Source organism: Lynx rufus, unplaced genomic scaffold (assembly GCF_022079265.1).
Source record: "Lynx rufus isolate CCGP_SWC_20201006 ecotype Redwood Valley unplaced genomic scaffold, mLynRuf1.p SCAF_6, whole genome shotgun sequence".
Taxonomy (NCBI): Eukaryota; Metazoa; Chordata; class Mammalia; order Carnivora; family Felidae; genus Lynx; species Lynx rufus.
In genome coordinates, this window is record NW_025814878.1 from 143,724,481 (window position 1) to 143,736,706 (window position 12,226).

Consider the following 12,226-nt stretch of genomic DNA (forward strand, 5'->3'; position numbering starts at 1 on the left):
TCTTTTCTCATAAAATGAGAAATATGTGTGGCCTCCTGGACACGTGGGAAACTACAAGAGGAGTTTAGATACAAGTAATACCTTCAGGGTTTCATTATTCAAAATTTGGGGCCTGGATTTATGAAAGGTAATATCAAGAAATTTTGAATGTTTCTTTAAATCAGGCTATGAACATAAGTCATGGATTTCTGAAGGCAAGTATTAGAATATTAACTATAAAAATAACAAATAATGTACAGAATACTTAAGGATTTTTTTTTACTTGTTTATTTTTAAGAACTGAGAGACTGTTACCAGAATTATTCAAGAAATCAGTGGAAAGCCGCAAACAGATAATAGACCTTCAGAAGGTGTTGGGGAAATATAATCAAAACCAAATTCTCCCGACAGACAATCTCCTACAGGAATAGCAAAGACAAAAGGAAATCCCATTCAAAACACTGTGGGTTTTGCAATTTAGAGTCATATGTTAGCTGAAGTTAGCGCAAGTATTCCCAGGAAAATGAGAGATCACAATCATTAAGAAAGACCGCACTGTATTTCCGAGATGCATCCAGGGTCCTGAGTTGGGAGAAGGCCAGGTGCATATTTAGTATTTGACCTCACAAGGGTTAACTCTTGGTGAAGCACGGGCAAATGTTTAAAGTTTTTAATTTCAGCTTTAGGGGGAAAAATATCTATCTATCTATCTATCTATCTATCTATCATCTATCTATCTATCTATTTATCTATATCTAATATCTCGATCACTGTTTACTTTTTTTATATACCTGTGGGGATTACTACTTCGGCCTGTGTATATACACTGGCCAAGCTTTCTACCAACATCCAGAGTTTCACCTTTGACTTTGGGTTTCTTTCTCTACTTGCTAAGATCCGGTCTGGAGGAATATTAAGACCTAGTTTGAATTTAGGTCTGGGTTCATGTCCTAACCCCTTGGTTCCTTTTCCACTCTTCCACTCCCAAGATCCCTGCAGTAGCTCCTCTGGGTTTAGGGTCTGCCTTGTTTTGTCACCCTAACATTTCTGTAATGCAACCTTGTTTCCCTTGTTACTTAGTTGGGATGCCTTCCAATTGCGTCCCACCCTCAGCAGCCCTCTGTGGGGGATCAGCCTGCAAGTCTTCTACCACCTACCGGTGTCCACACTGGGTGGAAACCAGGATCCGAGCCAGGGGGCCAACCACGTGCTGCATGCATCAGAAAGGGGGCAAGGAAGGACGGCTCGTCACTACTACTGCTCTCCAGTCCCCTTAGCACGCACTGGTTTCTTGAGCAGAGGACATAGGTCAGCAGAATAAAGGCCACTAAACGAACTAAACTTGAAAGCGTCGAGAATACTAAACGCACCAAGTCACGAATTCAGCGCGGAGACGCGGAGTCCGTCTCGTCTGTCTCAACCCTGACACATGTACACCGTCTGGACAGAAAAAATCGCCCCACTTCCTTCCAACTGCGGCCATACCGAAACTCCTAGTGCAGCATTAAACCCCCAAACGCCAGACTTAAACGTTAAACAGAGAACACCAAGCATGTTTGCTAAATACACTGATGCCCAAGGAAAATGCACGAAAATGTGGGCAGTTGGCAGTAAGACTTTCCTAGTCTGGACACGTAAGGAATAGGAGTCCAAAAGCCAGAATGGGAGTTAACACAAAGCCAGAAAACACAAAGCGAAACCCGCGTCACGGCTCCTTCGCGGAGAGGATGGGGGCCCTGAAAAGGGCCTTTTCTGTGCTTGGGGAGGTCGTGGTGGGTCCCGGGCGCTCAGCCCCCGAAGCCGTAGAGGGTGCGGCCCTGGCGCTTGAGCGCGTACACCACGTCCATGGCCGTGACCGTCTTGCGCTTGGCGTGCTCCGTGTAGGTGACGGCGTCCCGGATCACGTTCTCCAGGAACACCTTGAGCACCCCGCGGGTCTCCTCGTAGATGAGGCCGGAGATGCGCTTGACGCCGCCGCGCCGGGCCAGCCGCCGGATGGCGGGCTTGGTGATGCCCTGGATGTTGTCGCGCAGCACCTTGCGGTGGCGCTTGGCGCCCCCCTTGCCCAGGCCCTTCCCGCCTTTGCCGCGACCAGACATAGCTGCCTAAATACGCTGTGTAAGTCTCAGCGATGGCGCCACTGGCCCGACCGGCGTTATTATAAGCAGTCGTCGGACCTGATTGAGAACTGAACGCGCGCGCGGGAACAGAGGCGCCGCGACCGCACGCCGGGCTCCGCCCCTCTCTGGGCTGAGAGCCAATGGCGGTGTGGGGGAGGGAACGGAGTGAGGAGTTTCACTTTTAAGCTCTAGATTTTTCTGAAACCGTTGGTATTTGTATCTGAAATTATATCTTCCCGTGAGAATGTTCACAGGGGCCAATTTTTTTTTATAAGCAAGTGCTGTCCTTTCTCCTTCAGAAGGGGATGATTGGGAAGGGTACCCTAGGACGCCACCCCAAAATAGGAGTGGGGAGCTCAGACACACCTTCCCCAAACATGCCCCGTTCGTGTGAACGTTACGGTATACGCCGCCCGCACATAGGCCTGTCTGACATAAGGGCTATTTCTGAGCAGTTTAGAGAAATACCAGACGCAGGAGAATCTCTAAAACCAGAGGAGAACTCACACTTTCTTAAGGGGAGTTTCACATTTATGAAGGAGATCTCAATCTGTGTCTCCCTCTCTGTGCCAGAAAGAGAAGGACGACTAGGTCAGCACGGAAACTTGTCCATGGAGAAAGCCCGGCCTTGATTCTGCAGAACCCTGCGTTGTTTGCCATCCTTTTCCTGGGAGCCCATAACCGGCTCCCTGTGCACGCCCCTCCCGCATGACATCTTTTGTCTTTAGTGGAAGATGGTATGTAAGGGGGTGGCTTGGGCCTTTTCAGGTGTTCTCAGTTTTTCAGACTATCTCCCAGGAATACATGACGTGCATGTCATTACACTTCTGCTTGTTTTCTCTGGTTACTCTGCCTTTGCTATGGCAGGGGGCGTGGGGGGCGGGGGGGGGGGGACGTACAGAACCTAGCAGGGTAGAGGGTTAGTTATTTTTCCTCCCCTACAGTGTTCTTTTGTATTACATCAACGTTTTACACTGCAGTTGCATTAGAGGGCCTAATTTGCCATGACAGGTCTCATGGTTTCTTTTCAAAAATTTCTGATCTAGTCTCACAAGGTTCCTTTCATGGGCAACTTTAGGATCATTGTAGCAGTTTCGGGGGGAAAAATCCCTTTAAGATTTTGATCACAATTGCATTAACTGTAAATTCACTGGAGTACAATTAAAGCCCTACAAAAATGACGTACTTATATCCATAAACTTACCGCTGGCAGTTTCTTTTAAGCCTTTTAATTTTCAACGACTAAAATGAAAATTTGGTTTTCATATGAGACTTAAAATAGAATATTCTTCGCGTACGTTGGATTTTATTTCTTAAAAACAAATACAAGATCATTCTCTGAAATTTTGACACCAATATAATTTTGTAAACTACTGTAACTAACGTCACCCATTGTTCAAGTGTGTGTTTTAGGAACCGGTTAATAGCTGAAAAAAAAAAACCAAAAAAAACTGCGGTTTGAAATTGTATCTTCTCTACTGATTGGGTTTTGGTCACTTGCTTATGCTTTCTAAATCTTTGTTCATGTACAGAATGGGATTGGGATAGTAACAGTAATCACCTCAAAAACAGTGTAAGAATTAATGAAGATAATTTATGTAAAATACTGCATATACATGGCATGCTTCTATTTAATATAACAAGTAATTTTTATTTTTAGTACTAAATTTAAAATATTTTATATTTACTTTATACTTTAAAATATTTTTACCTTAATACACATGAATTTAAAACATTGTACATGATATACACAATGTTAAATAACTAACATTTATTTTTACTACATATTATGTTATTAACAGAGTCTGTGTTTATTTTAATATGTATTATATTATGTGGGGGAAGGGAGAAATATTTCCTTTCTTCCCTTGCTAATCTAATAATTAAATTGATATGAGACAGATTAACAGGGATAAAACAAACCATATGTATGGGAGCCTCATAAAAATACAGCCCCCACAGGTGCCTGGGTAGCTCAGTCTGTTAAGTGTCCGACTTCGGCTCTGGTCGTGATCTCACAGTTTGTGGGTTCGAGCCCCGCGTCGGGCTCTGTGCTGACAGCTCAGAGCATGGACCCTGCTTCCATTCTGTGTCTCCCTCTCTCTCTGCCCCTCTACTGCTCACACTCTCTTTCTCTCTCAAAAATAAACACACACACACACACACACACACACACACACACAAATAGAGCACCCAGGTAATGAGGCTTATATAACATATTGAACTAAGGAAAAGGGAAAGGGTCTGTCTGGAGGTTTAAAAGGAAGGAAGACCATTCACAGGAAGGAGAGAGAAGGTGTTTGGAAAATAAAGGTTGCCCTGTCATGCAGATACATTTCCCAGGATAAAAATATCTCTCAAAAAATAAAATAAAATAATAAAAGGTATCTCTGGTAGTACGTTTTCCTGGTACAGGCCCCCTTTCCAATGTAAATTTAGGCAGGTAAGGGGGAACATAAGAGGTTTTCCTGAATCTGCTAGGTTTTGATTGCTGTTAGCTCAAAATAATCCTTAGGCCAAAGAGATATATTTTGGGCTGGAGAAATCTGCTGTCCCTCAATAGATTTTTTTATGGACATTTATTTTGGTCAAAATTATTTTTAATAGTTATTACCCTAAACAAAATGAACATGTTACTTTTTTCCTCTGTTTTCATTTCTATATATGTATGTACATCTTCATCAAGTATTCTGTTTTGAAATAACTTCTTTTTTAAAAATTTTTTAATGTTTATTTATTTTTTTTAATTTATTTTTTTTTAACGTTTATTTATTTTTGAGACAGAGAGAGACAGAGCATGAACGGGGGAGGGTCAGAGAGAGGGAGACACAGAATCTGAAACAGGCTCCAGGCTCTGAGCTGTCAGCACAGAGCCCGACGCGGGGCTCGAACTCACGGACCGCGAGATCATGACCTGAGCCGAAGTCGGCCGCTTAACCGACTGAGCCACCCAGGCGCCCCTTTAATGTTTATTTTTAAGAGAGAGAGAGAGAGACAGAGACAGAGACAGAGCATGAGTGGGGGAGGGGCAGAGAGAGAGGGAGACACAGAATCCGAAGCAGGCTCCAGGCTCTGAGCCGTCAGCACAGAGCCCGACGCGGGGCTCAAACCCACGAGCTGTGAGCTCATGACCTGAGCCGAAGTCGGATGCTTAACCGAGTCACCCAGGCGCCCCTGTTTTGAACTAACTTCTAATCAGTGTTTTAACAGCTAAAAATGTAAGTGAAGGGTGATCGCAGCAGAGGGTCCATTGCTACTCCCTCTTCACCAAAGCTCTGTCTCTTGAGATACTACCACTGCACCAGGAAAACCAATATTTTCATGTAGACAACTTCAATAGTAAGCATACAGAAAAATCTGGAAGCCGAGAGATTTATAAAAACCACACAAAAGCAACCCTAGGGGAAAGTCACTGAAGCCTCAGAAGTTTGTACTGGTTGGCAGATCCCTAATTCTCTGCCCCTGGTGTTCGCGCCCGGCCTGCATCCCTGCCTTCCTCCAAGCCGCTGGGGCCCCTGATCCCTTGAGCTGTGTCATTATTCCACCAGGTAACTCGTATTCATCGACAGCAGTAGCATTTATTTAAATGTGAGATTGTTGGTAGATTGGGGGAGGAGGCAGGAGGCCGATCAAATTAAGGTCATCAAGCACAGCCTCTTTCCAGATAAATACCATGAACTGAAAAAGGCAATTTACGTCTTTCCGACTGGCCTTTGCTCCTTGGACCCGTCTCATCTTTACGCTGCCTCCACTTAGATTGACCCCAGTTCCTCCATGGGATCTCTTTTTTATTTACCTTTCCATCTCTCTCTTTTTTTTTTTTGTTTTTTGCTTTTATTTTATACCACGTACCTATGTTATAAGGATTTTTATTATTATAAAATTGACACAACTTATTGACTATATTTTGTGGGGTTGTCATTGTGTCATTTGTGTTTAGGAAGACACAAATATGAATAAAACCCAGTCTCCACTCTAAGGGACTTTGTAAACTGATGGGTGAGATACACGGGAAATCTAACATGGGAAGAGGTGCTTTCAGAATCTGCAGAGATGGAAATTAATGGAGAGACCAACGCCAGAAAGAAAGCTTAAACACTGCTTTCCTCTGTGTCAATTATACTTCAATTGTTTAATAAAAGGTTCCGTAAATGTTCTGCCACTAAAATTGAACTTTACCTCCTATGAAAATGATTTTACAGTATAAACTATGAAGTTGTCATCAGTCCTTCTGGATCTGATTGCAATTACAAATATCTGAATTATTTCATCAAGAGTTTTTGAAGGTTTTGTTCTGTTTTTTATTTTATTTTATTTTTTTTTTATTTTTTTATTTTTTTTTTTTCAACGTTTATTTATTTTTGCGACAGAGAGAGACAGAGCATGAACGGGGGAGAGGCAGAGAGAGAGGGAGACACAGAATGGGAAACAGGCTCCAGGCTCTGAGCCATCAGCCCAGAGCCTGACGCGGGGCTCGAACTCGCCGACCGCGAGATCGTGACCTGGCTGAAGTCGGACGCTTAACCGACTGCGCCACCCAGGCGCCCCTGTTCTGTTTTTTAAAAAGAAGTTTTTATTTATTTATTTTTTTGATTATATAAATAATAATAGTGATGAAGTTTTGGGGGGGGGGGTTGTGACATCCAGAGACGATGGCCAAGAAAGAATGTTGAAGATGTCTTGGGTGCAAAAAGGTGATTTTATTAAAGCACAGGGACAGGACCCTGGGCAGGAAGAGCTGTCCTGACAGGTAGAGTAAGTCTCTAAGGTATTTTGGAAGCAAAGTTTCCAGGACCTTGAGGGGGTAGCTGTTGCTAAGGGAACAGCATTTATTATCATTTAGTAAAACCTCAGTCATGAGACCCTTTAGATGTATGGGGGTCTCTTAAGGGGGGCCATAAGCTTGGAGTAGGATTACCAGCATATATCTTGGGGCAGTTGAGATAAAGGAAGTAGACTGACAAGATCCTTAAAGTTGGGATAATGTAAAGCCAAGGTTCCCTTTTGCCCCCAGCAAAGTGCCATCATGGAGGCAGCTGAACTCCTAGAGGGAGGTCACTCTGCCGGTTTCAAGGACTTGCCAATGGCTGTAGGCAGTAAGGGAATTTAATTTTCCATTTGCCTTAGTTTCCCACAGCACCATGGCCAGCACTTGAACCCCTTTCCTTCGTTCTTGGGCGGTCAGGGGTGTCCGAGGAATATCACACATGGCCCACCTGGGGCGGGGGTGTGTGCCAGCTTGTGCTTTGCCCCTCAGTCGGCCTCATGCTCCCTCATCAATAGTACGCACTTTATCCAATGACCTTGGAGCTATAGGCAACTAACAAAAAACTCAGTTAACATGGAATTATAAGCGATAGTGTATCACGCTTGAATATGTTTTACTTAAAACAAAAATGTGTATTTATTTGCCAATTATTTGATTATGGGTTCATTGGTTTGATAAATCAAAACCATGCGAATTACATAATTTTAATAACAATTTAACAATGTAGTCGTTCTTGTGAGAAATACAAACAATGCAAGAAAGCAATTACTAGCGATTTGATCTGTTAAGGGCGGACAAAACTTGTCCTTTCTTTCCTTCTAGGTTCTCTGGCTGGTCTAACAATGAAGTTGACAGAGGACAGATGAACAAAAGGAAAACATTTAATTTTGTACATGCAGGAGTCCCACCAAGACTGGTGAGGCTCTCCCACAGTCAGGCAGTTGAGGCTTGAATGCTGTTGAGCTAAGAAGGGGGCAGAGGTCTGGGCTTCAAAGGGAAGACTGTTCACAGGAACATGGGGAGAGGATGTTCAGTAAACAAAAGTTTGCCAGGCCTTGTGGAGACAAGGAGACAGGGAGAAATTTGATCAGGTCCTGTGAGCTCCCCACAGCTCATTGCACCTAGCTCACACTTCGTACTTACCTCTGGTGATAGCTCTCTTCCTGGCCCAGGCCCAGTCACATCCTTGTAGGCAGTAGAGGGGGTGGTCAAAAGTCTACCTGAGTATTTTGGGCCTAATTGTCTTCAGCTCATAAAACTCCACTCGTCAAAGTGTCTCATGCTGGGAGATTTGTTCTGAACCTTGTCACAAAATCCACATCAATCATCAAAACAGCGTATTTTATGATTAAACATGGAAAGAACTCCTAGGCCTTCCTTGGAGCTGTGTTAACTGATTCTATTTGACGTTTCCAATGCTAAGAGAAATAGCTGTTCAAAATTTACAAATTTGATTAATGCAGGTGACTTTTTAAGAGGAAACAACTGAATAATCAGATTCACTGAAATCAAGATGTGGGTCCTTTGACATCGAATAATCGTAACTTTGAAAGAAACGTTTTTAAAGGTGACATTTCCCTCCTATCTGGGATTGCTGTGCTCACGGATTCTAGGGGGTTTTTGCCTGTGACTGCGGTTCAGATTTCACGATAGGACATACAAACCTTTCAAGAGACCCAGGAAATTAATTCACATAGAGTAGAAGCGGCATAGAAACTTAATTTTATTAGAAGATCTTCGTGAGGAAAAACTAAACATTGGCGGAGGTGTACTTCCGTGGAGAGGAATGGAAGACGCCCTCCAGCTTCTGACTTGGTGATAAGGGTGTGCTGGTGGCCGAGAACAGCCTGAAGAGGCACTGGGACTCATCGGGTGCCAGTGTAGTTAAGGTGACAATGTGACTTACAACGTCCACCTCTCACGTCTGTTGCAAAGGCACATGGTCTCCCCGATGTGTTTCCCTGCCGTCTTTACTTCACCTGTGTACAGTTATGAAATGCTTCGTCTGCCTGAACTTATTTCAAACAAGGAGTCCACCGGCCTGCAGGACTAACGCAGGACATAAGGAGGGGGGAGTCTTTTTCAGGATTCCATTCAATTAGAAGAGGGAAGGCTAGGCCAAAATCACAGGCTGCCAAGTTTGGGTTCCACATGGACATTAGATCCTGCGGGAAGAATCAAGGACACCCAAGTTTTCCTCTTATGGGTTCCTTAGGGCAAAGGTTTGTCTTTTTTGGCAAGGTGACTTTTAATTCAAGGACTCTTGGGTCGATTGACAGGCCTATAAATTTTCTTTTTAACAGGATTTGCCACTATTCAACACCTGCTATCCCAAGGACAGAACGTGAGGCACAGCTCTTTTCCTTGATTAAGTGGATGGCTCTAAAAAGAGCCTTTTGGTTTGGACAGGAGACTTGAGCTCCAGACTAGGCCATATTTCTACTTGCCCTTGGCCTTGTGGTGGCTCTCGGTCTTCTTGGGCAGCAGCACGGCCTGGATGTTGGGCAGGACGCCGCCCTGCGCGATGGTGACGCGGCCCAACAGCTTGTTGAGCTCCTCGTCGTTGCGGATGGCCAGCTGCAGGTGGCGCGGGATGATGCGCGTCTTCTTGTTGTCGCGGGCCGCGTTGCCCGCCAGCTCCAGGATCTCGGCCGTCAGGTACTCCAGCACGGCCGCCAGGTACACCGGCGCGCCGGCCCCCACCCGCTCGGCGTAGTTGCCCTTGCGGAGCAGCCGGTGCACGCGGCCCACCGGGAACTGCAGCCCGGCCCGCGACGAGCGCGTCTTGGCCTTGGCGCGAGCCTTGCCGCCCTGCTTCCCGCGTCCGGACATCACGGAGAAAATACCACAAACCTGACGACGCTCAGTATGGACTGAGCCAAGGCTACCCTATTTATAGTCTCTAATGGGCGCAAAAAGAAAACTATCCCATTGGCTAAAATTACAGTTTCGCTGTAACCAATAGGATGCTGGTTTTCAAATACACTTACTTTGATTGGACGAAATGAATACGTGACGTTTGCAGAACTCGCCAATTAGCTACAGGATTTCGTCCAGTGCCTCCTTTGTTTAAGAAGCTGTGGATAAAAAGGACACTTAGAGCCTCCTACTCATTCTTTCTGTTTTCAAGTCCTTTAACGGGTATTCCCGATCATGCCTGAGCCAGCCAAGTCCGCCCCGGCGCCGAAGAAGGGCTCCAAGAAGGCGGTGACCAAGGCGCAGAAGAAGGACGGCAAGAAGCGCAAGCGCAGCCGCAAGGAGAGCTACTCGGTGTACGTGTACAAGGTGCTGAAGCAGGTGCACCCCGACACCGGCATCTCGTCCAAGGCCATGGGCATCATGAACTCGTTCGTCAACGACATCTTCGAGCGCATCGCGGGCGAGGCGTCGCGCCTGGCGCATTACAACAAGCGCTCGACCATCACGTCCCGGGAGATCCAGACGGCCGTGCGCCTGCTGCTGCCCGGGGAGCTGGCCAAGCACGCCGTGTCCGAGGGCACCAAGGCCGTCACCAAGTACACCAGCGCCAAGTGAGCCCGCCGGCTGCAGAGCAATCGGTAAGGCTCGGTCCACACCCCAAAGGCTCTTTTCAGAGCCACTCAGTCTTCTAAAGGGAACTGGCACTTATTTACGCTGGGTCTTTGTTTTCTGTAAAGAAACCGTATCTGAGTCCCGTGTTTTCGTCTCGCTAGAGATTACAGTGTACAGCAAGTTGAAATAACTCCAGAGACGTATTTCTATGGGTTTCGGTAAGGAAGGATCACATTCGTGATCAGACAAGCCTACTGAAAGAAAGCACCCTTTGTCTCAAACAAAACCTGGTCAGCTTTGAACACGTCAGCCTGGCAGGAGGTTCCATGACCACAAAGCTCTGTCCTTAGCTCCCAGGCGCACCTTACAGCGAAGCCCTGGGCACGCGCTGAGAAGCGCACACATCCTTTTATTCACTACTGTTTCTTTTGGGGATGGTGCCAGCTCTGCTCCCCCAGGTTTGGATTCGCCACTCGCAAGTTAGAAAGGCAGCAGAAGGAAATGGAAGATCCCCGTTCATCGGTGGCCACGTTGGTCTGGGCAGCCAACCAGGGCGCAGCGCGCGGAGTTTAAACTTTACCGCCGGCTGCCCGGTGGTAGTCGTCCTCACTGGGGTGATTCTGGGCCGTGTGGCTTGGCGTGAGGAACCGCTGCTGGACTCACTCCCTCGTTTCTCTGAGTGAAATTCCTCTTTAGGGGAGGGATTGGGTTCTGTTCCCTGCCTTTCCTGTCGGAGAATCCATCCCATGTTTTCTTTCTCTCTGTGCGCCTTGCATTTCCTGTTTCTATGGGAAGACGTTTGGAAAGAAAATGAGAAAAGTCAGAGAAGGCTGTTCCTTCACCCCCGATTCAGGGAGTACAAATCCTTCTCTCCGCTTTAAGCCTTAGGAATGGCATATTTAAAAATATTTTGGTCTTGGCGGGGGGGGGGGGGGTCGGGGGGGTGGAAACACTTCCACATTTGAGTTGGGTTTGCTGAACTTTTTGATAATGTCCTTTGTCCAATGTCAGTACTCCAGTGACTCAGTTCCACCCACAGGTGTCTGGGTGAGAATATTCTCCATTCTTAGTGGCAAAGTAGTAAGATGCAGCCACATACTCATGGCCAAAAAGACTAAACAGATATATTGCGGTACATTCACTCGCTAGGAGTCCACATAGCAGGAAAAAGATTAAGGTACACAGCAGTGCTTGGTTAAATTTCAGAAACCTAAACCTCAGGAGGTTCATATATGATAGCACTCTCTAGAACTCAAAAATACATTATTATTTAAGCTTCTATAGAAGCACGTGTAAGTATAGGATTCAAAAAACTTTAAGAGCTCCATGTGCGAGTTTTTAAAAATCAGGAAGCGCACACCTCAGTGACTGAGGTAAATAACTTGTTATCAACATTCCAGATTTAGTGCTAGAAGTTCATCATGGGTGTTTGATACAACTTGTTTTACACTTAAGATGTATGTTACACATACTCCCTTTATGTAGCAAATGCTATACTGAAAAATATAATAGGGAAAGAATCTTGCACAAAAATCAAGGTCCCATCATCTCATGTGTCCTAGAGGAAACCTTATAAATGAGAATTAAATACAGTACAGGGTTTCTGTAGATAGAATTAGTTTCTTTGAGGGTGTAGGAGAAAAAGACTGACAGGCTATTAAAAAGGCCCATGAATTCAGAAAACTCAAGATGTGGGCTACAATTCAGCCAGAACCCACCTCCAGCTCCTGTAAACTTTTCTGTCTACTCAGCTTCTCAAAATCTTTGGGACAGGTCTCTGGCTTATACGTGTGTGTGTGTGTGTGTGTGTGTGTGTGTGTTGTATATG

At 45.5% G+C, this 12,226-nt stretch overlaps 3 protein-coding genes across 3 annotated transcripts; 1 reads left to right on the forward strand and 2 right to left on the reverse strand.

The window, feature by feature from the left end:
* Positions 1-251: 251 nt before the first annotated feature.
* LOC124528506 (histone H4) lies at positions 252-2,091 on the reverse strand. Its single transcript, XM_047102142.1, has one exon. The coding sequence runs from the start codon at positions 2,076-2,078 to the stop codon at positions 1,767-1,769; it is 312 nt and encodes a 103-aa protein (XP_046958098.1). The 5' UTR covers positions 2,079-2,091; the 3' UTR covers positions 252-1,766.
* Positions 2,092-9,272: 7,181 nt separating this feature from the next.
* Positions 9,273-9,699, reverse strand: LOC124528478 (histone H2A type 1-E). Its single transcript, XM_047102111.1, has one exon. It carries the CDS (start codon positions 9,697-9,699, stop codon positions 9,307-9,309), a length of 393 nt encoding a protein of 130 aa, XP_046958067.1. The 3' UTR covers positions 9,273-9,306.
* A 302-nt stretch (positions 9,700-10,001) lies between these two features.
* LOC124528489 (histone H2B type 1-K) lies at positions 10,002-10,422 on the forward strand. Its single transcript, XM_047102126.1, has one exon. The coding sequence runs from the start codon at positions 10,021-10,023 to the stop codon at positions 10,399-10,401; it is 381 nt and encodes a 126-aa protein (XP_046958082.1). The 5' UTR covers positions 10,002-10,020; the 3' UTR covers positions 10,402-10,422.
* The last annotated feature ends 1,804 nt before the right edge of the window (positions 10,423-12,226 follow it).